The sequence below is a fragment of the Heterodontus francisci genome, chromosome 23 (assembly GCF_036365525.1).
Source record: "Heterodontus francisci isolate sHetFra1 chromosome 23, sHetFra1.hap1, whole genome shotgun sequence".
Taxonomy (NCBI): Eukaryota; Metazoa; Chordata; class Chondrichthyes; order Heterodontiformes; family Heterodontidae; genus Heterodontus; species Heterodontus francisci.
In genome coordinates this window covers 42,519,877-42,547,389 of record NC_090393.1, presented here as the reverse complement: position 1 = coordinate 42,547,389, position 27,513 = coordinate 42,519,877, and the positions used below count along the sequence as shown (strand labels likewise).

The window sequence follows — 27,513 nt, the reverse complement described above, 5'->3', positions numbered from 1 at the left end:
TCACATTTGAGAAAGGATATACTTGTATTGGAGGTGGTATAGCGAAGCTTCACTAAATTGGCCCCTGGGGTGAGGGGGTTGTCCTAAGATGAGAGGCCGAGTAAATTGGGCTTATACTCTATGGAGTTTAGAAGAATGAGAGGTGATCTCAATGAAACATACAAGATTCTGAAGGGGTTGGATAGGGTCGACACGGAGAGATTGTTTCCGCTGGTCAGGGAATCTAAAACATGGGGGCACAGTCTCAGGATAAGGGGGCCGATCATTTATTTATTTATTTAGAGATACAGCACTGAAACAGGCCCTTCGGGCCACTGAGTCTGTGCCGACCATCAACCACCCATTTGTACTAATCCTACACTAATACCATATTCCTACCACATCCTCACCTGTCCCTATATTCTCCTACCACCTACCTATACTGGAGGCAATTTATAATGGCCAATTTACCCATCAACCTACAAGTCTTTGGCTGTGGGAAGAAACTGGAGCACCCGGTGAAAACCCACGCGGTCACAGGGAGAACTTGCAAACTCCGCACAGGCAGTACCCAGAATTGAACCCGGGTTGCTGGAGCTGTGAGGCTGCGGTGCTAACCACTGTGCCGCTGAGATGAGAAATTACTTCACTCAAAGGGTTGTGAATCTTTGAAATTCTCTACCCCAGAGGGTTGTGGATGCTCCATCATTGAATACATTTAAGGCTGAGATAGACAGATGTGTGGTCTCTCGGAATCAAGGGATATGTCGAAGAAACTGTAGTAAAATAATCAGACTTGGCAAGGGGAGTACTCGCAACCGACTTTTATTAACTTGTGCACAAGGAGAACAAACACAGTAGAGCTCACATTGAGACTCAGTGCGATGTTCTGAAGAATTTCAGTAAAACAATGGCAATTATACTATTCTGCAACCAATAATCTTACAACAATAGTTCAATCCTTAATTTGCATTCTGAAGCACTAATAATACAATTCAGTTTTTGCTCTAAACGAATAAGATACAGTAATTTTCAATCCTTCGTTTACATATCTATCTCACCATTGGCCTTGCAGCTGGTACAGCGCAATAACAGAGAGACATTATGCTTCAACAACATTCTTATCTCATCACCCAGACATGACACATTCCTAAGGAACAGTTAGTGTGAGAAATATACTGACCAGGCAAACCCACACCCCTTGTCCGAGGGTGGCTCACCTCAGGTTCCACAGATATGACAAACGGGCAGGAAAGTGGAGCTGAAGCCTTCGATCAGCCATGATCATATTGAATGGCAGAGCAGGCTTGATGGGCCATATGGTCTCCTCCTATTTCTTGTGTTCTTGATAACTGGAATTAACTAGTGGCCTTTCTCTTGGAAGCAGTCATATCATCTTTTATGGTTGATGGCTGCATTTAAATTTACAATCTAGTGCCAGAGATTGGAACAGCCCCTCCCGCTTGTTCTGCCATTCAGTTCAATAATGGCTGATTTGCAGCTTAACTCCATTTCCCCCGCCCCCACCCTCCTTGATTCTCTAACCCTTACTATCCTTTCCTAACAATATCTGTCATGAGGTTGGTTAAGCTGGGTATCATAATTAGTAATTGTCTAGATACTTCACCTTGCATTCCCAAAAAAAGTCTTGCAACTTGTATAAATGAATATTATACATGCCCAATAATTGATTTTTCTTTCCTATCAGTGACTTCAGGCTCATTAATTTGGTACACATCTGTGAGCTGGATAGGTTTTGGATCCTATAGGCCCTCAGGAACCCAATGATATCTCAGAATAGAGTAATCTGCCCAGCATCTCAACATTACTGTTTTTTATTCTGTGAGCAATAGACCAACAGTCATAGTGGAAGGGGGTCAGATTATCAATTTGCCTTAGTCTGTAATGGGGAAATAGTGAATGCCTTGATTTCCTTCTCCTTTCTCTCCCAGATGTTGATGATTTTACATTTTGTTTTGGGGCCAGTCATCATGGCGCTCAGGCCTGCTTTTTAAAGGTTTTTTCTCTTAATTATTTTCTCCCTAAAATAAAGGAATCACACTGCCCAGGCGAGATATGCATAAGGTGCAAGTGCAAACTGTTGTGAAATTGTTTTTTCTCGGGCACCAATGAGGCTATATAAGACAGTAAATAGGAATGGGGTGCTTGATACCAGATTCAGGAGAAAGATGATCCTGCTGTCGAAGTGAATGGAGGAAGTATTGTTCTCTTCAGGGTTTGGCCAACAGAGAATTCACATTTAACACCTCGAGAAAGGTGTACTGACTGTAGAAGGGAACTATATTATGTCCTGAAGGAGGTGCCTTTCAGTGTTGAACATTAGGTTAACTTGATTTTTACATAGCTCGTTACAATGGAAAATGTGGGCATAGAGCTATTTAGTGCATTGATTAAAATAAGATGAAGTGCTACCAGGGTGCTGCTAAATGAGCATTTTAATTTGATGAACATCACGAGACCTGTACTAGCTTTTAGATAAAGAGTAATGGTTGGTGTGATGTTTACGTGAGAATTGGCACCGGCTTGAGGTATTCAGCTTCCTTGCCTATTTACTTGTATTTTTTCTTTTTTTTTGCTTTTGTGTTTTACTTTTTCTTTTTGTTCTTGCTTCTGTAAATTCTGAGATTTCAACCCTAATTAAGATACAGCTTACCCTGACTCTTCAATGGGAGTGAAATCATTTTCTAACCAATTGTGTTTATAGAGCTGGTTTAATCATTGGTATGGGTAAATTTTGGTCAGCTTTATGATCATGGATGCACAGTTTGTCCTTACTCCATAGAGTAATGGAGCACCTTGGTCTCTTTGATGTATAGCTTGTCACACTTGCAGAGCATTAAGGATAAGTTTTGCCTTTATCTGCATGAAAATATTTTAACCTAAAGCCAGAGCATTTCGCTGTTCATGTGTTAGGGAAGGTGTTATATTGATTCTGGTGTGTTGGACTTGATATAGTTGGGTCTAATGGCAACTATGCTTAAGTCATTTGCTTCTGATATGTGGAGTGTACTGAAGTTCCTTGGCTGCTTCTCCAATGCATTACATCTTGAAATAAACACCTGGGTTTTGACCTACCTTTTACCACATGTAGCAATTCCTGTTTCAACCATGCCATCAGGATAGGTACTGAGCAGAAACAAATTGTTTTGGGAAGCACATGCATTTATATAGCCCCTTTCACAATCCACAACCTCTGGACAACCCACAGTGCTTTGTAGTTACTCTTACATTATAGTAAACTGTATTGTGAAAGCTATATGTTTTCCATATTTAAGATAACTACATGGCTTGTCATTTCAGGTCATTATTTTATCATTGCAATATCTGGGTTACATTATTGGAACCTTAGAACCAGCTTAGCTGCAGAATGCTGTATTAGGATCTGAAGATGGAGGGAAAAAATGGGAGTTTAAATTTATGCCCTTTTCTTTTTTTTAGGTGTCTGATGGATAAGAACTTTGTCAGGATTGGAAAATGGTTTGTTAAACCCTATGAAAAAAATGAGAAGCCTGTCAACAAAAGGTAAGAGTTAGTAAGGGGAATTTGACTGCCTTATTCGTTGCCACTCTACCAAGTATGGTATGTTAAACTGTATTTGGTGTCTGGAAACTTTTAAGCTACTAGAAGATTGGTGTTCAAGTACAAACTGTTTTAAAGGTGCATGATGCATCGTGGCATGCCAGGGTCTCGAAAGAATCCAGGCAACGATTTTTGCAAGACTCACAGAGCCCTCTCCAGTAATACCCAAAGCTTGCTTAACCTTCATAAACTATCCAGTGTTGCTCTAAATCAGCTCTAAGCTTTTTTGAGTGTCTATAACATTTTTAAAACCGCTTTTGCCGAAACAGTTCCCTGTGGCTTGCACAATTTCCATTGCCAACCATTATAGACTGGATGTATGTTACTCTGCCTAATATGTCATTGCTTCCATCAGTAATGATAACTGTTTGAAACCAGAGATGTGATCTGATGCCCAGATCAGATACTTCAGCTGTGCTGTACAAGTCGTCTAAAGTCAGCTGATTTTTTATCCTAAAATGGAGATGGAATATTTTTTCAGATGCAGATCAGAAGGAATGGGAGCAAGGGGTTGCACTGAGAGGGAAATCTAGAGAATGGGAGAAAATGCAGAATCTGGATTGATTTTACAGAAGGCAATGTTGCAAAGCAATGCAGTCTGATCTGTTAATTTGAACTCAATGCCCCATTTCAAATAACTTTGGGGTATAGCGGTTCAGTGTGGGATATCTTGTGCTGCTGCACTACGCATTTGCAAGCAACAGAATATCTGAATGCAGTTAGGAAGTATCTCAAACTCTTGCTAGGGCTAAACCATGACCTGAATAGACCTTGATAGGCTCCTCTTTGATTGTCAGCAGCGTCTGATGCATCAGTTTAGAGTTTGGAAGAGTTACAGGTGTAAGTATTGTTAAAACTCCTGAGAGTTTTGAATGTGATTCAAAAATATCTTTTTGCTTTTTGGGCTTTGAATAGCTCTAAAATACAATTTGAAAAGTGCAGTTATCATTGCCATTTGTTTCCAAACTGACATGACAGTACATGTGGAGTGTGCCATTTGATTTTTGGTTGCTGAATAACTAAACTGATTTAGGCTCAGGATTTCATGGTCCTGAATGGATAATTGAACAAAAGCTTTCATTGTCATTGCTAGGAGCTAATGTGTTATCCTGTTAGATCTGTGGGGAAGAATTGCACCACTGTATTTTGGCATTGTAACTCTCTATTAGTAATTTAACATGTGCAAAGACATTTAGAAAGGTTTGTTAAAAAATGTAAAGTTCCATATCCAAAAGCATAACAGTTGAGCATTAAATACAGTGTAAAGTCTTAGTTGCAGAATTATTTATGGATCATTGTGTGAACAATTTTATCAGTTTCAACTGAGTGCTTGTAGGCACAATTATTCTGGTACAAGAAGTGGAGGTTCTAATGAATTATTAAGTAGTAAATTCAGTGTAATGACGTGCAGCAGGATCTTAAAATTATTGCTTTTAGGAGATAATGTTTTAGTCATTTTTCTCATTAGTGCAAAGTGCACAGGATAAACTTAACAACTCATGACACTCCAGTAATTAAGTTGTCCAGTCTCTGTTATACAAACTGTCAAACAGTGTTGTCAGTCTTTGCAGTGGTTATGAATTGGGTGACCGTATTGAATAAGGAAAACAATAATGTGTTTGAGTTTTGCTGAAAGAGAAGACATGGCCTTTCTTCAGAACAGATGAAGAATCGATTCACCCAATATTGATGGTTTTAGTTAATGATTTTTGTGATGCCACTGGAACAATCACAGAGAAAAGGTGCTTGCAAGAGTTGGTCTACTTTGAAAGTTTTCATTTGCAATACTTATTTGATATTGTAAATAATTTTGACTATGCAGCAATGTCTACTGCCTTAAGTGAAGGGAAATTGCTCTGCAATTTTATTAACGGTGAGCACGATGCTAATCTGAATCACTTTCACAAGTGGATGGGTGAATATATAATGAATTATACACTGGAAACTTTATACTGGCATGAACTTTATATTGTCATGCCTGTCTCTAGAACAAGTTGAAATATATTCTATATATTGCTCCGTATTCTTTGTATGTCCCCGAACCACATTCAGATGGTATCTACAAAGTTGGGAATGAACCGTAACACCAAATATCATGAAACTCATCAGCTTCAGTAAAAGAAAATGATAAACTGAGTTGGATTTTATTTGTTTTACTGGGAGGCAATACAAGTTAAGTAAAAATGTAATTGTTGAAAATGGTAAAAAGGTGTTCAATTTTATTGGTGGTCCTGAGGCAAAAAGTTGGAGTACATTGCAAGTATAGGAAATATCAAACTTTTAAATATAAATTAAATGTGTGAATTGGTAAAACATGTTGACATGTGGAAATGTTAAATTGTAGGGCACAATTTTGTTAGCTCAGCAGCAAGTCTATAATCTGCTTTGAGTAGGGTTGACTTAGTAATTCGGAGTCTTGCCTTATAGCAGTATACAAAGCAAGCCGGATGGTGGCATCAGTATTTGTGCCACCAATCAATTTGTGTATGAAGTCAGAAGTATTTGTCACCTCTATTTGCGAATTTTGTTTATTGTCGTTTGCTGCAGGTTAATTATGAATATATTACAAATTAGTGTTTTAGCATTTGCATTGCTCACAGGGGCAGGTGCATCTGGGAATGCAGATTTTGTCATGGATTGTAGGTCCTTCGGAGATATCAGTGCCATCCTCTTCATGTTGCTATTGACTATGGACTTGCTGTTTGGTGTTGGTGCATTCAAGTAGACGGTGCTTTTTTTTTGAAGGGTTTATGTTTTGATGTTAGACTACACTATAGTGTTTTTAATGTGCTAATGTACAACAATAAATTCAAGCGTATAAATGAAGCATTTTCCTGAAATAAGTACACCCTAAAACCAAGTTGCCCCACAAAATATTTCTAAATTACAATTAGGTTGGAATCAAAAGATAATTTCACTAACATTGAATTTTTAATTATTTGTTGCTGGGATCCGGGTGTCGCTGGCAAGGCCAGCATTTATTGCAATGCCTAATTGCCCTTGAGAAGGTGGAGGTGAACTGTGTTCTTGAATCGCTGGAGTTCATGTGGTGTACATACACCCACAGGGCTGTTAGGGAGAGTGTTCCGGGAACTTGACCCAGTGACATTGAAGGAAGGGCGATACATTTCCAAGTCAGGATGGTGTGTGACTTGGAGGGGAACTTGCAGATGGTCGTGTACCCATGCACCTGCTGTCCTTGCTGTTGTAGATGGTAGAGGTCACAGGTTTAGAAGGTGCTGTTGAAGAAGCCTTGGAGAGTTGATGCAGCACATCTTATCAATCGTACACACTGTTGCCATGTGTGCCGGTGGCGGAGGGAGTGAATATTGAAGGTGGTGGATAGAGTGCCAATTCAGGCTGCTTTGGCTGAATTTGCCAGGTTTTTGACAGTGACTTATCAGCAGTCGCTGTCCTTACCCCTCTGAATCTGACCACCGCTTCAAGATTTAGCAGAAGTGCATATTAATGAGGATATAGTAAGGTAATGGTATGTCATTCACTGCTGTGCCACAAGCTGTGCTCTGGGAACCTTGATCTGGTGAGGACCTTTCCTTTTCTGCTCTCATTGCTGTTTGAACCAGGCATAGTTTTTTTACGGTGTTTCAGTGTGGCGTAACTGAGTTATTAAATGCAATCTGAGTAATTGAAACAGTATGTAGATATTCCAACTAGGGATGGGGCCATTCTGGACCTGATATTGGGGAATGAGCCCGGCCAGGTGGTCGAAGTTTCAGTGGGGGAGCATTTTGGGAACAGTGACCATAATTCCGTAAGTTTTAAGGTACTTGTGGATAAGGATAAGAGTAGTCCTCGGGTGAAGGTGCTAAATTGGGGGAATGCTAATTATAACAATATTGGGCAGGAACTGAAGAATTTAGATTGGGGGCGGCTGTTTGAGGGTAAATCAACATCTGACATGTGGGAGTCTTTCAAACGTCAGCTGATTAGAATCCAGGACCAGCATGTTCCTGTGAGGAAGAAGGATAAGTTTGGCAAGTTTCGGGAAGCTTGGATAACGAGGGATATTGTGAGCCTAGTCAAAAAGAAAAAAGAAGCATTTGTAAGGGCTGGAAGGCTAGGAATAGATGAAGCACTTGAGGAATATAAAGACAGTAGGAAGGAACTTAAGCAAGGAGTCAGGAGGGCTAAAAGGGGTCATGAAAAGTCATTGGCAAACAGGATTAAGAAAAATCCCAAGGCTTTTTATACATCTATAAAGAGCAAGAGGGTAACTAGGGAAAGGGTTAGCCCACTCAAGGACAGAGATGGGAATCTATGCGTGGAGCCAGAGGAAATGGGCGAGGTGCTAAATGAGTACTTTGCATCAGTATTCACCAAGGAGAAGGACTTGGTGGCTGATGAGCCTAGGGAAGGGAGTGCAGATAGTCTCAGTCATCTCATTATCAAAAAGGAGGTGGTGTTGGGTGTCTTGCAAAGCATTAAGGTAGATAAGTCCCCAGGGCCTGATGGGATCTACCCTAGAATACTGAGGGAGGCAAGGGAAGAAATTGCTGGGGCCTTGACAGAAATCTTTGCATCCTCATTGGCTACAGGTGAGGTTCCGGAGGACTGGAGAATAGCCAATGTTGTGCCTTTGTTTAAGAAGGGTGGCAAGGATAATCCAGGAAATTATAGGCCGGTGAGCCTTCCGTCAGTGGTAGGGAAACTATTAGAGAGGATTCTTCGGGTCAGGATTTACTCCCATTTGGAAACAAACGAACATATTAGCGAGAGACAGCATGGTTTTGTTATGGGGAGGTCGTGTCTTACTAATTTGATTGAGTTTTTTGAAGAAGTGACGAAGATGATTGATGAGGGAAGGGCGGTGGATGTTATCTATATGGACTTTAGTAAAGCCTTTGACAAGGTCCCGCATGGCAGAGTGGTACAAAAGGTGATGTCACATGGGATCAGAGGTGAGTTGGCAAGATGGATACAGAACTGGCTCGGTCATAGAAGACAGAGGGTATCAGTGGATGGGTGTTTTTCTGAATGGAGGAATGTGACTAGTGGTGTTCCGCAGGGATCAGTGCTGGGACCTTTGCTGTTTGTAGTATATATAAATGATTTGGAGGAAAATGTAGCTGGTCTGATAAGTTTGCGGACGACACAAAGGTTGATGGAGTTGCGGATAATGATGAGGATTGTCAAAGGATACAGCAGGATATAGATCGGTTGGAGACTTGGGCAGAGAAATGGCAGATGGAGTTTAATCCGGACAAATGTGAGGTAATGCATTTTGGAAGGTTTAATGCAGGTGGGAGGTATACAGTAAATGGCAGAACCCTTAGGAGTACTGACAGGCAGGGAGATCTGGGCGTACAGGTCCACAGGTCACTGAAAGTGGCAACGCAGGTGGATAAGGTAGTCAAGAAGGCATATGGCATGCTTGCCTTCATCGGTCGGGGCATAGAGTATAAAAATTGGCAAGTCGTGCTGCAGCTGTACAGAAGCTTAGTTAGGCCACATTTAGAATATTGAGTGCAATTCTGGTCGCCACACTACCAGAAGGACGTGGAGGCTTTGGAGAGGGTACAGAGGAGGTTTACCAGGAGGGCATTAGCTATGAGGAGAGGTTGGAAAAACTCGGATTGTTTTCACTGGAACGACGGAGGTGGAGGGGCGACATGATAGAGGTTTACAAAGTTATGAGTGGCATGGACAGAGTGGATAGTCAGACGCTTTTTCCCAGGGTGGAAGAGTCAATTACGAGGGGACATAGGTTTAAGGTGCGAGGGGCAAAGTTTAGAGGGGATGTGCGAGGCATGTTTTTTTACACAGAGGGTGGTGAGTGCCTGGAATTTGTTGCCAGGGGAGGTGGTGGAAGCAGATACGATAGCGACAATTAAGAGACAGCTTGACAAATACATGAATAGGAAGGGAATAGAGGGAAATGGGCCCCGGAAGTGCAGAAGGTGTTCGTTTAGGCAGGCATCAGATCGGCGCAGGCTTGGAGGGCCGAATGGTCTGTTCCTGTGCTGTACTGTTCTTTGTTCTAATTACTGCTGCTGCACAACTGATCTGGCCCTTAAAAATTTGTGGAATGCTGTGAAATTTCTACATTAATGAGAAATTTTTTTAAAAACTAGAATACTTAAATAAATAAAGTTTTTCTCATGATATTTCAGCTTTCTACTTTCTTTCCAATCTTTATTTCATTCTGTGTATAAACAAATTAAGTGATTTGACTATTCAAGCTTTTTGTTTCCTGGTTAGCTATCTGAGAATTCTTTCATGTGATTGTCTGCTTGGCCATCACTGCAGTTTGATGCTAGGAAGCTCCATAAACTACGCTGCACTCAGTTGCATGTTGAGAGTTTAATTTCTCATTTCAAAGATCTCAGGCTTTCTTTGAGGTCAACAGCGAGTGCCATTGCGTTTTAAATTTCATTTGAGCACTTTTGTTTACTCAAAAGTATTGAATATGGGGGAGAAAAGACTGTTTGAAATAAGAATCATTCAATCAAATAATGAAGAGTCTGCTAATTGTATTTAATTGTATGCAGGTGGTGGGCATTAACTTGGGGTTTCACTAATGCTCCTACTTCAGTCTCGCGTTCCTGATCCTCAGCCACCTGGTACGGAGGGGAGCAGTCAAGTCAAGTGACCTCTTTGTGGGACTGCACCTGGGCCTAGCTAAAATGGCAATTAATAGGACCAGGCAGTGGGAGGTCGAGGGGGTTGTCCAGCCGGACTGTGCTCTCTTCCGCAGCTGCATCCGTGCCTGGGTGTCCCTGAAGGGGAAGCACGTGGTGTTCACCGATACGCTTGAGGCCTTCCGCGACTGGTGGGCACCTGAGGGACTGGAGTGTATCTTCACAGGAATGATCTTTTTATTTAGTTAAGTTTCCTTTTATAGTTGTGTTTTGTTACCGTCTGGCATTTGTGCCCATTCATTAAGGTTATCTGGTTCCTTTGTTTGATTTGGTACTCTAAAAGAGGTATAAATTGGAACAGACTGAAACTGGTGGTTGAGTTAGGAGGTGCATGGCTTGTAATGTGTATCTTTGTAAATAAATGTTTATAAAAGTGTGTATATAAAAAAAAAAAAAATGGCCCTAGTTCTATGCTTCACCACCTCGCTTTCTGGAGTAGGCTATCTATTCACTTTCCAGTTGGTGTGGGAAGGCAGGGAACCTTGAGAATGGGCATGTTGGGTGGGGCGATGTGATAGGCAGGAGGTGATATGGTAACACCTGCAGGAATATATCCAAAGGTGACAGCCAGTGATCCTTTCGTGACAAACAGATGTTAACAATGATGAGCCTGCACCCAGAGCAAACTATATGGGAGTATTGGGTGAGTTTTGAATGCTCTTGGTTTTGACGTCACGATGTGCCAACAACATTATTTAGCACTCCTATTTTAAAACTCACTTATTCCTACACTTCAATTCACTGATGCATCTGCACAGACTGTTGAAGTAAAAAGACTTTATGAAACAACAAAGGGTAAACCACCAGAGCAAAATATTAATTACAGTTATTAAACATCTTGGGCTTTTCAAAGACACGGTTAGTGCTATCTTTAACTTTCCTTCTATATTTCACAATCAGGATTCTGATTTATTTGTAATACACATTTATGGCATTTAGTTCTTCAGTTGTGTTACGACCGGGGCAGGAGGAGTGCACTGTTAATTCATTCCCACTTCTCCACAGGTCACAACGTATTTTTTGACTGTTTCCACAAGTGGGAAAACAGAATAGAACACACTAACCAGGTTTCTTTACTGAACAACAAAATTAATAGTTTATTATAGAACAAGTCTTAACTAGTAATGAAGTAAAACAATATCACATAGATCAAATTTTTAAAAAATCCAACAGTAAATTTTTAAAAGGTTCCCTTTACCTTAGTCCCTTCACACACACACACGCAGACATACACAGCCACATAGGGCTGAATTTCACTAGCCCCTTGACGCTGCAGGTCGCGAAGCTGGTGCCGGTATAATGCTGCAGTGAGAGGCCCGCCTCAGCCCGCGATGCCAAGAAGGGCCCACCACATATTACCCGTGGTGGTGGGACCTCGTTGCGGCCCCCCCCACCCCGGCCTGGCGGTGGGCCCTTCATCAGCATATGGAAAAGAACAATTAAAGTATGCAAATAAACTTACCTACAGGCGGCGGCTGTCCCACTCCAATATTACGGCTGATGTTCGGCCTTTGCACGCCTTGGAACTCTGTATGGGGGAGTAATAAAATTGTCAGGGCGTGAGGGGTGGTGGAGCGGGGAAATCAAGGTTTATTGGATGGTGGGAAGGGGTTGAAGGGCAGAAGATTGAAGGTTGTGGGGAAAAGTTCGGGTGCGTGAACAATCAACTGATCATTTCTGCCTGAAATGACCATTGGGGGTGGGGAAGGGTCTCCATCATTTATTTTTAAATGTATTAAAAATCGTCATCTTTACCCTTTAACAATTTAACTTAGTTGTGTGGGCTTAAAGCCCTTTAAAAATGGCACCGGCGTCTGCGCAGTGGCGCCGGATGCCATTTCCAGGGCGCAGAGGCTGTCCCCTCTACGTCATTGGGGGCGGCTGTTCCGCCTCCTCTATTTAAATGAGCCCCTGCATGTAATATCCCGGGGGCTCAGGTATGGCGCATCCGCATGGGATTAGTAATAAAATTCAGCCCATATATTCCGTTTAACCGGAAAAACAAAAAGGATTTTTTGATCAAAGCTTTGTTACAGACAAAAACTGCTTGCTCGTTTTTTAAAGTAAACAGCAGTTCTTTCAAACTGGCATACAGTCTAACTTCAGAGTACATAGACAGGTCTTTTTAAAACAGTTCTTTTTCAGGAGGCGTGGAGAATTAATTCTTCAAAAACAGGAAACAAGATGAATCAACATTGAACTTCACGGGATCCTCCATGAAATTTCTGGGCGTGAACTTTGTTGTATTCTTCTGTTCTTCCTTGGAATTCTCTCCTTTTTTGACACTTTAGCAACACTTACCTCTGGAAGGAGACAAAAGTCATCTCACACACATGCACTGAGTAACAACCAAACAGCTTGGCAGTTCTCTGCCCATCTTGAGGTTCTCTCTTGCTGCTGTGCTTGTCAATTTCGGCCCCTGCTGCCCTGGCTTCTGCTGTAAGCCTAGCCCAACCAGGTGACAAAAACATTTATTTAGTTTAACGATAAATTCCTATTTAAATAAATTTTTCACAAAACAGTCACTTTCATAACAAATGAAATATCAAGAAGTTGATGTGTTGTGAATAAGCTATGAAAAGTATCAAAGATCTAAATGAAATCAGGGCCATGACTTTTTGTTCAAAAAAAGGAAATATCATGAATGAGCTTTGGAAATAGCATGTGACTAGTTTAGGGAGCTAATTAGTTCAGATACAAACCTGAATGAAGGATATATTTGTAATCTGAAGAACATTTTGCACAGAGGGGAATTGTGAAGATTATATCACTTTTTTGTGTAGATTCATTTCCAACAGTTTTGTATTTTGGACTTTACTGAAGAACATTCCAACAAATTAATTCCGGTGATTCTTTCCCCTATAAATAGATAACTACATCCTCAAGAACTGTATTTGTATCCCCAAAAGCCTGCTTCTTGTTCAAATATATGGTCTGTGAAAAGAATTATGGGGGAGCCAACTGGAAAGTGGGAGTAGCAAATCTGGAACAGAGTATAGCTAAGGCTTCAATAGCACAGCATTATTTACCAAGATTTAGCTCAGATTGCTGCCTTATTTTGTATTATCTTGACATTTTTAGCACTGAACAAGTTTTTAATGGTCTTTCTAATTTTTCCATTCCTCCCTTCAAAAAAGAAACACCAGATTTTGGTCGTGCGACAAATGCAGTGGTCACATTTTGTTCTGTGAATACATTGTATTGATTTCTCTACATTTGAAGTAAGAGATAAATAATGCATTGAGCTTTGTAGCAATGAGTGTACCTTCTATTTAGAATTTGAGAAAATCATTCTGCTTTTAACCATGTGTTAGTTAGGTGACAGCTTCACTCCACATTCCAATTTTATGAAAGTACCAAACCCTTTTCAGCACCCATTGTTAGCTTATTGTGTCAAAAAACAACTTTTTGTGAAAGCTTTGACAGCCAACTTCGACATAACTGAAGAATATGATCCTGGAACTACACATGAGGGAAATGGGTAAAAAACATAAAATAACAATCATGCTGGATTTCAAGTACCCAGAAAGTAACTGGCCTGAAGAGATAGGTAAAGGGATGGAGTTCCTACAATGTCTACAGGTCTCCTTTGTAACCCAGCATGTAAGAAGTCCAACAAGAGAGGGTTCACCACTGGACCTAGTAATGGGAATGAACAGGTAATAGAAGTAAAAGTCGGGAAACGGCAAAGCAGCAGTGACTATATAATACACTATAAGATAATTGAGAAGGACAAAAGCACAACAAAGACCAGTGGAATAGATTGGAGAAAAGCCGATTTCAAGGGGCTGAGAATAACACTTGGGGAAATGAAATGGACAAATCTATTGGCAAACAGTGATGTAGGATAGCAATGGGAAACATTTAAAACTCCGTTCAACAGGGTCCAGGAAGATATTTTCCGCTAAAAAACAAGAACAAACTAAAGACTAATGAGACACCATGGGAAAGTAAAGACAGAGGGAAAAGGTGAGGGTAAGGCAAGAGGCATACACTAAGTACATGAACAGAAGGGGAGAGCATGACCAGGGAGAATACAACAGTTAAACAAACATTGGAATGTAAAGAGGAACAATGAAATTAAATTATCAAGGAATAACAGGCACATAAATTTAAAAAAAAGGGAAGTCGAGATGGGAATAGGACCTCGAAGGGGTGGACAGGATTAAATCACAGGCCAAGATAGTGAAATGGCAGAAATATTAAATAATTACTTTCCTCCAGGGAGACTGATCAGGTGGACGTAGCATCGGATGATGAGATTAGAAATGATTTTACTGCACTTAAAATAAAATAAAAATTAATCAAACTTAAGATGGATAAAGCTCTTGCTCTTGCTGGATTGCTTGCACACTTGTAAAAAAAAATCTAGAAGAGATAGAGGCATTATTATACATTATCAATAATTCATTATAAAAAGGTGTCGTGTCAGAGGACTGGCGAATAGTTAACATTACACCTATATTTTAGAAAGACCGTATCCATGGAAATAAAGACTGGTTAGCTTAACATTGGCGGTAGGAAAAATAATGGAAAACCTACTAAAGGAGAAAAATGGAAAAACATCTAGAAACCAAAAATAATGGATAGTCAACATAGATTTCAAAAGGGATAGTCGTCTTTGACCAACCTCATTGAATTATTTGAAAAAGTAACAGAAAAGTTAGATAAAGGTAATGTAGTAAATGCAATTTATCTAGATTTCCAAAGGACCTTTGATAATGTGTCTAGTCACAGACTAATAAATAAAGGCAGAGCACTGAGAGCCAGGATACAATTAGCAGACCAGAGAGCTAGCTGGCTGCAAGCAAGAAGGCAGGGAGTATGGTTAAAGGGTAGCTGTTCGGAGTGGCAGAAGATGGAAATTGGGGTCCCAAGAAGATCAGTGCTGGAACCACTGTTCACAATTTATATTAATGACTTAGACTTTGGAATCAAAAACACAATTTCTAACTTTTTGGATGATACCAAAGTGGGGAACGGGAGTCGTTTGGGGGGGGGGAAATAATCAATACTGTGTAGAACTGCAACAAATTGCAAGATGATATTAATAAACTTGTATATAATTGGCAAATTAATTTCAGCATGTGACTTTTTTTGGTAAGAAAAATGAGGTCACATTACTGGAAGATAATCTAAATGAGGCAGAGAAAAAAGCTTGCATTCATTCAGCGCCATTCATGACCTCAGGACATCCCAGTGTTACAAGGATTTTGTTTTTGTATTAAAAACTTAGGATTCTGGGTGTTTTTAAGAAACTGAAAAAGGATTTCAGTGGACATTGAGACACCTGAACTCTATGGATGTTTTGAAAGGAAGTTTGACAAAAGCTGAACTCGATGGATGGTTTGAAAGGAAGTTCAACAGGAGCTGAATTTGTAAACAAGAACAGGAAAGCAGGTAATTTCAAAGAAACCAGGGGCTGAATTTTACGCTGCCAATGTGGGTCGGATGGGGGTGGTGTAAAATTGAGCGGGAGTCTCCGGGAGGCCTTCCCGCCCCGCTCTCTCCTCCGGCTAACTTTACAGTGGTCGGGGGTGGGGAGAAACGGCATGCCGCCTGCCCCAGGCCAATTGAGGCCCTTAAGTAGCCACTTAAGGGCATTCGCCCGCCTCCATGGGTATTTTACCCATGGCAAGCGGGCGTGCTGGGGATGTGAAAGGCCACCCAGCAATAGCCTGGATTGCTATGGCAGTCAGACACAGGGTGCCCGATCGAAGGCCGCCCCCGCCTACCAACCCACCCCCAGGACCCAAGATACACCGTCTTTCTTTTCTCCCCCCCCCCCCCCCCCCCCCCCACCCCCCCCATCCCTCCCCAAAATGACTACCCTTGCCTCGCCACCACGATCGACCACCACCCCCAAGCAAGGCAAGCCCAAATTACCTGAGGTCCTGGCTCCATGGTGTCGGCTGGGCTGCAGTCTCAGCATTGGCCACCGCTCCCAGTGGCGCTGCTGGGTCTAACAGCTGCCGGACCGCTGATTGGCTGGCATGTATATGTGTGTGCATGAGGGCTCAGAAAATAAGGAGCGTTAATATCTTCATTATTGGTTAAGACTTGGTTTTATAATGAATAGTTAATTTTGTTGTTGTTTAAAGAAACCTGGTTGGTGTGCTTTATTCTGGGGACAAATGGAGTATCTAATCGTTTTCACTAAGTGGGAAAATTTGTTGATATGCTGTGACCCGTGGAGAAGTGGGACTGAATTAACATTGCACTCTTGTCGCCCCAGTCGTAACAACAGCCAACGATATACTTTTGTAACGTAGCAGCCAGTTTGCACGCAGCAAACTTCCATAAACAGCAATATGATGACTTTGTGTGATGTTGATTGATAAATACTGGCCATGACACTGGAGATAGTTCCCCTGCTGCTCTTCAAAATAGCATCATGGGATCTTTTACATCCACCTCAGAGGGAAGACGGGGGCCTTGGTTTAACGTCTCATTCAAAAGATGGCCATGACATCTCTAACAGTTCAGTACTCCCTCAGTACTGCACTGACATGTCAGCTTGTATTTTTGTGTTCCAGTCCTGGAGTGGGAGGGGGACAATGGGTTGCTGAAGTAGAAATAGACAAATCACTATAAGTAGTGACACAGGTTAATAAGGCCTTTTTGTTTTTAAAAGAAAAAAGCAAACTAAGCATTAAGACCACCACTTGGAGTACTGTGTACACATCTGGTTACCATATTTTTAAGAGTGATATTGGGACACTGGAGAGAGCGCAAAAAGGATTTGCAAGAATGATAAGGTTATCCCCAACGGGAAAGGAAGAGCGGGCTGGGTCTCTCCCCTTCAAAAGGGAAGGGTGACCAAATAGAGGTCTTTAAAAATAGAAATATGGAAAGTTTTGATAGAGTGGATGCCAGGAGGATTCCTCTTGTGGTGAAGAGCAAAATTAGAGGCCATCGATGTAAGATAGTCAAGGAAACTTTTTTTTGCCCAGCGAATGCTGAGAATGTGGAACACGCTATCATAGGGAGTGTTGAGGTGAATAGTATCGCTGTATTTAAGGGGAGGCTAGGTAAGTGTATGAGGGTTAAGGGAATAGAAATTTAGGCTGATAGTTAAATGAGGAAGGATGGGAAGAGGCTTGAATGGAGCATAAATGCCAGCATCGACTTGTTGGGCCGAATGACCTGTTTCTGGTTTGTATATTCTGTGTAAAATTGCATTTGTGTAAGCTTTTGTTTGAAAAGAAATATACTATCAAAGTTGCTTTAAGCTGAAATATATTTCATATGTGTACAGAAAATGTCTGCATATTTCTCTCGATGTCATCTGTATACTGGTAAAATGCATCATTTTCATTATTTTCAGTGTGCTGCACCAATCTCTAATTTTAATCAATTTATTTTAGGCTTATTGTGTAAATTTAGTCTGCTGTATGAACATAGAGCTTTGACAAAGTTAATAAACACTCACTATCTGCATAGATGTGCACTGTATTTGTATGCTGCATTTTAGAATCCGTGCTCAGTTTATTGAGTGTGTCCTCTTGGCTTGTACGGCTGGGAGCTTTGATAAGGAATGGCATGGTGTGAGCGATGGCTTTTAGCCAGCATAACTCAATGATCGTAAAGCTGGCAGTTCTGAATTGTGTTGGTACCACTAAGGCATTTGCTGACAAAAATGTCAGGTGAATTTGTAGATTTCAGGGTCCTGTGGTATGATGGGCTAGATGATGAACTGGATTATGCATGCTGCCCATTGATAGGTTTACAGTTATTCTGTTCTTTCATCAGGATAATTAACTTGCTTTTGCCTTCAGAATTCACCTCCCAGTTCGAATTCATGTCAAACAGATGTCTTTTTTTTGAAGGCTCAGTGAAGCTTATGATTACAATGCTTTCTTTATTCAGATACATGCCACTGGTAGGTTCTGGACAAAGAATTTGATAATTGCTGATTTTTACAATCTTTTTACAGATGCAAGTATGAGTTAGCTAGCTAAATCTTGTCAGCAGATTAAGGTTTGTCAGTGCTGTTACTGTAAATATAGAGTCATAGAGAGATACAGCACCAAAACAGGCCCTTCGGCCCAACGAGTCCGTGCCGACCAGCAACCACCCGTTTATACTAATCCTACATTAATCCCATTTTTCCCTGTCCCATCCCCACCTTCCGTCAATTCTCCTACCACTTACCTAAACTAGGGGCAATTTTTACAATTTACCTATCAACCCGCAAGTCTTGGGTGTGTGGGAGGAAACTGGAGCGCCCGGAGGAAACCCATGCGGTCACAGAGAGAACTCGCAAACTCCGCACAGGCACTACCCAGAACCGAACCCGGGTCGCTGGAGCTGTGTGAGGCTGCGGTGCTAACCACTGCGCTGCCCTAATTTAATTTTAATACTGACTGCACAACTTTCTTGTGTTCATCTGAATGATTTCACATAGCCAGGAGTTAACCCTGAAATTGGGATCTTAATATAGACCAGAGCTTCAAGAATGCACCACCATGTAAAATTTTTAAATGCTTGAGAAATGATGTCACCAGTGATACAATGCTGCGAAATGTGTGTAATTTCAATTTTCTGTATCCTTTGTGGTATCTTGTTGAATTAATGCCAAGTTTCATTTGAGTTTTTGCATTGGGCATCAAACATGACTACTGTAGTTTGTGATGACACCCGAGGCCATTGAGTGCAAATGTAGGAACTGGTTGCCCACATTTATTTTTCAGGAACAGGAGGCTCTAAAAATCTGGCAGATGCTATCTGCTCCCTGAATGTTGAGTCATTTACATTTAGAAATGCAGCTTAGGGTCTGCTGTCGGTTGCCTTCATGTTATGCAATAACCGGCCCAATCCTGTGATCAGCTTGTTTTGTGTGTTGCAGCTGTTTCAATGGGATCTTGCAAAATTTAGTAATAGCACAGAATTCCCTCAGTTACGCCAAAGTTTATGCCGATCTTCACATTGGTGAGCTAATGCCAGAAATTCCTGAGAATCTCATAAGTGTCGCTGAACTGTGAGAATTGGCGTAGAACAAGTGGAATCAGCATAAATTACCGGGAGCAAGGTGCCAAATTAAGGCCGTGTTCCTTCTTATGCATGAAAATTGAAGGCATTAAACCATCATTTGTGTGTGTTAGCCACAGCACATTTCAGAAAATGCATTCAAACAAGTTTTTCTATTTTTAATGCAAATTATTCTGATGGTATAAAGATGCATTCAAAGATGAGGAAAATACTTTACAAGTCTCAGTGAACAGAAATTTTAAAAATTACCATAAAGCGCCAGGAATATAATTAGAGTCCTGTTCTAAATTTTTAGGTCTACATTTATAGCCTGTTCAGAAGTGGCTTTAAGTTCACTTGAGCTACACTTTTGCATAGAGGCAGGACTATGTTAATGAGTGGCAAAGTGATTTGGCGGGGATTTTGTGGAATTGACACAAAAGATGAAGGAAATATTGCATAAACTGGTGCAAATCACCAGTGCCTGGATTTCTTCAACCTTCTGAAAATCAACATGTTGTCATATCAATGCTATTTCAGTGCAAGTTTTCAGGAAATTTCAGGCCAGTGCTTTAATGGATATTTCTACAGATGTCTTGGGGCAGAAATTTATTTTGTTATTTCTATTGTTTAAACCTGAATTGGAATAACCTATGAAACACCATTCTAAAGATAATGCTGCCCTTTTTGCAATTAAGTTAGAAATAGTTTCTTATTGGGGTGGGGCGGGGGGAATGCAGTGTTGAGATGCAACACTGAACATTCATCTATGTCTGTGAATATCCCCAATGTGATGACTTGCATGTCATGGGTCTTGTTTTGCGGCAGACATTTTATTAATCGAGGATTACTGAATGTAAATGGGATGGAAAGAAATGAATTCTTGTATGATGGATTGGGGGTGCGATTCTGTGTGCAAATGACATTCAGCCCACAGCATTGATGCATTTAAGGAGAGACTAGATAAGGACATGAGGGAGAAGGAATAGAAGGATATGTGAAAGAGTGGGATGAAGTAATGTAGGAGGATGCTGGTATGGAGCATAAACACCTGCATAGAGCAGTTGACTGTAAATGTTAACAAGTTTTACTTGTGCTGCCTTCTAAAATAAAAATCTAAAGAAACCGTAAAGTGAAAATTCAGTAACATAACTATTTAAATAAATCCATCTGTATTTACTATCTTGGTTTTGTCCATTTTCAATAACAACCTGGATTCATATAGTGCCTTTAACATGGTAAAATGTCCCAAGGTTCACTGGAGCTCCTCAAATAAAATTTGACAGTGAGCCACATAAGGAGATATAGGAGAAGATGACCAGTAGCTTAGTCATAGGTAGGTTTTAGGGATTGTTTTAAAGGAGGAAAGAGAAGCAGAGGGGTTTAGGAAGGAAATTCTAAACTTTAAGGCCTTGCAGCTGAAAGCGTGGCCACCAATGGTGGTGCATTTAACATCGAGGATGCTCAAAAGGTAAAATTTGAAGAAACACAGATATCTTGGAGGACTGAAGAGATGGAGGAAATTATAGAGATGGGAAGCTTTCCTCCCACCACCAAAGACTTGCAGGTTGATAGGTAAATTGGCCATTGTAAATTGCCCCTAGTGTAATTAGGTGGTAGGGAACATGGGATTACTGTAGGGTTAGTATAAATGGGTGGTTCTTGGTCGGCACAGACTCAGTGGGCCGAAGGGCCTGTTTCAGTGCTGTATCCCTAAAATAAAATAAAAATAAGGCCAGAGAGGGATTAGAAAACAAGAATGAGAATTTTAATATCAAAGCTATAAAGCTAAAATCAAACCAACTGGATTGAATGGATTCAGTTGCTTAACCAGTAGCCGGTGCAGGTCAGTGAGCATATGATGGATGAAAAGGGTTTGGTACGAGTTAGGACACAGGCAACAGAGTTTTAAATTACTTCAAGAAGCTTAGAATGTGGGAAGTCAGCCAGGAGCGTGTTGGAATAGTCAATTCTAGGCGTAACAGGCATAGATGAGGATTTGAGCAGCAGATAAGGTGAGGCGGGGCAGAGTTGAGCAATGTTACAAAGGTGGAAATAAGCGGACTTAGTGGTGGTCAGAAGCTCAACACAGGGTCAGTTATGCCACCAAGTTTGCAAACAGTCTTGTTCGTCGTTAGGTAGTTGGCGGGGTGGGGGGGGGGATGGAGTCAGGGTCTTTGGAATGGAGTTTGTAGCGGGGACTGAAGACTGTACCTTTGCTTCCCAATATTTAGATGGAGGAAATTTCTGTTCAGCCAATACTGGGTGTTGGGCAAGCAGTCTTGACAATTTTGTTTTGGAGATCAGTTTTGAAAGTTGACAGTTTCAGTGCTTAATAATCGTCCTGGTTCAGAATGAACTGAGCACCTTTTGGAGTTATTGTTAAATACAAACAATGGGCAATTTTGTACTGAAATCAATAGACTAGAACACACTCAGGCAGATTGCTTCATTTTTGCCTGAAGCTGCATTTTGTTTGTTACCATTCTTAAAAGTAATGTGACATGTAAAAACATGAAATATAAATACATTTTTATATATAATTTTTTTAATGGGTGCTAAAGCAAGATTTTTAACTATTACATGTTTGCAGTCAAGCCTAATTTTGCCCCACATTACGCAATCCATGCTTTAATTTCAAGCATTTTGTTCCAGGTTCATTTGCAATACAGTTGATTTCCAAAATGCTCCGAGAGGAAAGAATGGGATCAATACACTTTACTGTCAATTTAGTCATCTAGTAGTCTGTATGATTATAGCAGTTACTTTTTAAGAATTTAATGAGTTTGAATAAATACCAGATAAGGATGGTATATTCCTTTTTAGACACAGATACCAATAGTCCTTTTTCTGTTTAATCAGTAGTGATGCAGTGAATAATAGCTGTTGCTGTGACAGCAAGCTTTTGAGTACTGTGTGCAAGATGTTGTTGTGATCTCATTCTGCTGTCTTTTTGACATTTGGATAAATTAGAGCCTTTTCGTGAACTCATGAAATGATTTTCAGCAAAAGAATAACAACAATCTGTGGCTTTCCTAACAGCTAGTAGGTGGCCCATTTTATCATTCAGTACCTTGGGTGCAGGTTTCATGTGATTGTTACTTAAGTGGATCATCAAGGTTTTATGGCTGTATTCTGCTTTTTTTTGGCACCTTTCATTATTTTGGTTTCAATAAATGATGCTCTATTCTTAGATTTTCTTGATTCAACCTGCTTTCACTGAACTTTTGAATTGGCAATATTCACTCATAAAATGGAACCATGATGAAACTAATATTCCCCAGGTAGTAGTTCTTTGTGTCCACTGTAACTTTGCAGTGATTTTATGTCGTATGTTTAATTGTAGTTACCTTTTAAAATATTTGATCGAAATTACAGGTAAAGCAAAATTGTTAGTTGCTAATAAACATCTGATATCCTGCTGCACAGGGTACTGTTTGCAAGCTTCCAATTTATAACACTTGTGCCAGTTTGCAAAAGCTAAGCATTAAGACAATTTGAGTAATATCCAATGTAATGGCAGTCATGGAGTGTGGCATATATAAATAATTATATCAAAAGATATTTCTCTAAATTATCAAGCATTATCACAGTTTCTGTGTGCTACATTGTTGGCTATTATTGATTTTGACTTCTGGAATTTGACCTGCAAGATTATAAAACTCCTTTACAATATGTTTTTGCATGTGTTCAGTTGCTTCTTTGAATCCATTTCAGGATTAAGTAATAGTTTTATCTATGTACACCATAGATTCTTAATAGCCATACAGTCATATCACTTATGGCATTTTAGGCACTGGTATATGCTTTACTAACATCTACTTTTGAGCTGTGACGTTTGCCAGCTTTATTTCTACGTGGAACCTTCACAGTAAACTGTTGAAGATTTCTACATTCTTCAATTCAACTTTTTCTCCCAAGACAAAATAGGGTAGAGTACAAAAATTAAGACCGGGTTAGTCATGTATTCACTGTGTTGTGTGGTTCCAAGTAAAATTAAACTGATCAAAATAGGACAGCATACATATTACATCTTAGTCTAAATTATACTGCATTTAAAGAACTTTGGTAAATGGAATTAGAGTAATTTCAATGGTTTTTCTATGGTCAGCAAGATCATCAATATATTAAATTTGGTATGCCTTACCACATTCAATTGAGTAGTCCTGTTTAATCCTTTTGCCTGCAATGCCTATGTGTAATTGTTACGACTAAGCCGGGAGTAGTGCACTGTCAATTCAGTCCAAATACTCCACAGGTCGCAGTATATTAAGAACAAAGAACAGTACAGCACAGGGACAGGCCATTCGGCCCTCCAAGCCTGTGCCGATCTTGATGCCTGTCTAAACTAAAACCTTCACTTCCGGGGACTGTATCCCTCTATTCCCATCCTATTCATGTATTTGTCAAGATGCCTCTTAAACGTTGCTATCGTACCTGCTTCCACCACCTGCCCCGGCAGCAAGTTCCAGGCTCACCACCGTCTGTGTAAATAACTTGCTTCGCACATCCCCTCTAAACTTTGCCCCTCTCACCTTAAACCTATGTCCCCTAGTAACTGACTCTTCCACCCTGGGAAAAAGCTTCTGACTATCCACTCTGTCCATGCCGCTCATAATTTTGTAAACCTCTAGCATGTTGCTCCTCCACCTCCCTCGTTCCAGTGGAAACAATCCGATTTTATCCAACCTCTCCTCATAGCTGATGCCCTCCAGACCAGGCAACATCCTGGTAAACCTCTTCTGTACGCTCTCCAAAGCCTCCACGTCCTTCTGGTAGTGTGGCGACCAGAATTGGACTCAATATTCTAAGTGTGGCCTAACTAAGCTTCTGTACAGCTGAAGCATGACTTGCCAATTTTTATACTCTATGCTAAAGTGTGGCGAGTCGAAGAGATTTAGCAGTTGGCAGGAAAAAAGACAAAAGCGCAAGGGGAGAGCCAACTCTGTAACAGCCCCGACAAGCAATTTTTTTTGCAGCACCTGTGGAAGAGCCTGTCACTCTAGAATTGGCCTTTATAGCCACTCCAGGCGCTGTTCCACACACCACTGACCACCTCCAGGTGCTTACCCATTGTCTCTCGAGACAAGGAGGCCAAATAAGATGCCCTGAACAATGAAGGCAAGCATGCCGTATGCCGCCTTGACTAACTTATCCACCTGCGTTGCCACTTTCAGTGACCTGTGGACCTGTACGCCCAGATCTCTCTGCCTGTCAATACTCCTAAGGGTTCTGCCATTTACTGTATGCTTCCCACCTGCATTAGACCTTCCAAAATGCATTACCTCACATTTGTCCGGATTAAACTCCATCTGCCATTTCTCCGCCCAAGTCTCCAACCAATCTGTATCCTGCTGTATCCTCTGACAATCCTCATCACTTTCCGCAACTCCACCAACCTTTGTGTCGTCCGCAAACTTACTTATCAGACCAGCTACATTTTCCTCCAAATCATTTATATATATACTATAAGCAGCAAAGGTCCCAGCACTGATCCCTGCGGACCACCACTAATCACAGCCCTCCATTCAGAAAAGCACCCTTTCACTGCTACCCTCTGTCTTCTATGACCGAGCCAGTTCTGTATCCATCTTTCCAGCTCCCCTCTGATCCCGTGTGACTTCACCTTTTGTACCAGTCTGCCATGAGGGACCGTGTCCAAGGCTTTACTAAAGTCCATATAGACAACATCCACTGCCCCTCCTTCATCAATCATCTTTGTCACTTCCTCAAAAAACTCAAGTTTGTGAGACATGACCTCCCCATAACAAAACTATGCTGCCTCTCGCTAATAAGTTCATTTGTTTCCAAATGGGAGTAAATCCTGTCCCGAAGAATCCTCTCTAATAATTTCCCTACCGCTGACGTAAGGCTCACCAGCCTATAATTTCCTGGATTATCCTTGCTACCCTTAAACAAAGGAACAACATTGGCTATTCTCCAGTCCTCTGGGACCTCACCTGTAGCCAATGAGGATACAAAGATTTCTGTCCAGGCCCAGCAATTTCTTCCCTTGCCTCCCTCAGTATTCTGGGGTAGATCCCATCAGGCCCTGAGGACTTATTTACCTTAATGCTTTGCAAGACGCCCAACACCACCACCTTTTTGGTAATGACATGACCCTGATTATCTACACTCCCTTCCCTAGACTTATCATCCACCAAGTCCTTCTCTTTGGTGAATACTGATGCAAAATACTCATTTGGTACCTCGCCCATTTCCTCTGGCTCCACACATAGATTCCCTCCTCTGTCCTTGAGTGGGCCAACCCTTTCCCTGGTTACCCTCTTGCTCTTTATATATGTATAAAAAGCCTTGGGATTCTCCTTAATCCTGTTTGCCAATGACTTTTCATGACCCCTTTTAGCCCTCCTGACTCCTTGCTTAAGTTCCTTCTTACTTTCTTTATATTCCTCAAGGGCTTCGTCTGTTCCCAGCCTTCTAGCTCTTATGAATGCTTCCTTTTTATTTTTGACTCTTAAAGTTTTCCCACCTACTAGAAATTAGTCAAATTAAACACTTTAGTAGCCCCCAGAATAACCAAACCAAACCAGGTATCTTTAGACAACAATAAATTAACTATTTTTAAACTAAATCTTTAACACTATTAAGATAAACCTATGTCTAAAGACCTTATAACTTATTTAACCTAAGCTTCCCCATGCACACACACACACATTCAAAACTAACAATAGTTCATCGGTTTTTAAAAAATGTATTTCTGAGGAATAAAATAAGTAGCTGGGTTGTAAATCCTGCTGAGTTACATTCCTGGTTGGTGGGGTGTCCCAGATTCGAACAATCAGATGCCACTCGAAGTCTCCAGGTGCATTTGACAGACTAACGGATAGGCATCAACAGGTTCAAACAGTTCTTTTAACAAGGAGTATAGCCACAGGTCTATTTGGATTCTAAAATTTGTAGTTTTTCAGTCGAAACTTTACTGAGAATTCCAGCGAACACAAACAAATGACAGAGTTCCTCTTGAAGACTCATGTTCTTTTTTCCCGGGGTTTTCTTTTCCTCAGACAATACAGAGCCTGAAGATAAATGTAGATTTTCCTGCTAAGAGAAATAGACAGCTTCTTCCTTCAGAGCATGCTTCATTGGACTCTAGTTCAAACTGGTTGTAGCCAGTCTTTATCCACAGTTAAAAGTTAGAGTACATCATGTGACCTCTCTCTCCTGCTGGGTCCTAGGAGACGGGCGCAGCTGCTGGCACACTTTTTAAACAGAGTTGAAGAAAACCGTTCCGTGACAGTAATATTGACTTAATAAGCTCGCAACATTTTAAAGGTCCAGATTTTGTGGTCAACATCAAAAAAGTTGTGCTCATGGTTCATCACTCTGACAGTTGTCCAGACCTTTTGAATGGTAACTTGCAGTATTTGGTGATCATTTCCAGCACCGTGTCCTCTGCAGATGAGTTCAGTATATGTCAGCAGATCAAGCAACAGCATGGCTCTTCAATCAATCACATTGAGGCATGCAGAGCCTAAACTAGGAAGTATAAATTAGATTTAATTCATTGTAACATCATGTACTGTAAACAAAATGGAGAGGGAAGGGTGAGATAGAGAGAAAGAGAAAGTGATTAAAAGAAAAAGTCAAAATCAAAATATTTTAATTTAAAAACTATCTCCAACACTAATTAAATTCTGAAGGAATGAGACTCTACTCTGGTAAAATTACTTTTTCAGTACTGGAGAAGTTAGCAGTAATTATGGCTGATCATGCCATTCAAAAAATCGCTCAGACCTGAATGCATCAGCCCTAAGTCTTCCTGTCATGCTTCGTGGGTGATTGCAACATCCTCATGTCCTTAGATGGATTTCAATGCCAAGTCTATTGATGAAGACTGTTAAAGTGCAGCCTGTGGAGGGCAAGGTAACTCGAACAGCAACTTCCAGATTTCTGCGTTTAACTGTGCATGTGCAGACTCTGTCTCTAAGTTTCTATCCAATTTACTCTGTAATAACAGTGAGCATCGTTAGCCTTACTGTTGCACTCAGGGACAAAACTGGGCCATTGTCTTGTATAACACTCTTTCTGCTATAGTTATTCTCTACTGCAGTTATAGACTCTGCCCATTGAGTGGGGAATGTTTTTCTTTTCTCAGTTAGGTTGCCAACTCTGGATGTATTTCTGGAGGTTTTATCACATGACCTCTTGCCTCCAAGAGGCAAATAGCTTTTTTCCCCAGAACCAATATTATTGTAACTGAGATGAAAGTATCCTAAGAAAATGAAATAAGACACCTTTTTCTGCTTTTATGCTGTTTCTCCTGGGCTGTTTACAAGAATGC

General features: G+C 40.8%; 1 protein-coding gene across 4 annotated transcripts in view; it reads left to right on the top strand.

Annotated features, from left to right (window-relative positions):
- LOC137382761 (mediator of RNA polymerase II transcription subunit 13-like) overlaps nucleotides 1-27,513 on the top strand; it is a 339,747-nt gene that overhangs the window by 169,381 nt on the left and 142,853 nt on the right. For 3 of the 4 annotated variants that reach the window (XM_068055158.1, XM_068055157.1, XM_068055160.1), the window contains exon 4: nucleotides 3,439-3,522. In XM_068055158.1, coding sequence (XP_067911259.1) covers nucleotides 3,439-3,522 — 84 coding nt within the window. Of the gene's footprint in view, nucleotides 1-3,438; nucleotides 3,523-15,543; nucleotides 15,639-27,513 lie in introns of those variants that run through there. The other variant, XM_068055159.1, reaches the window with a different exon arrangement.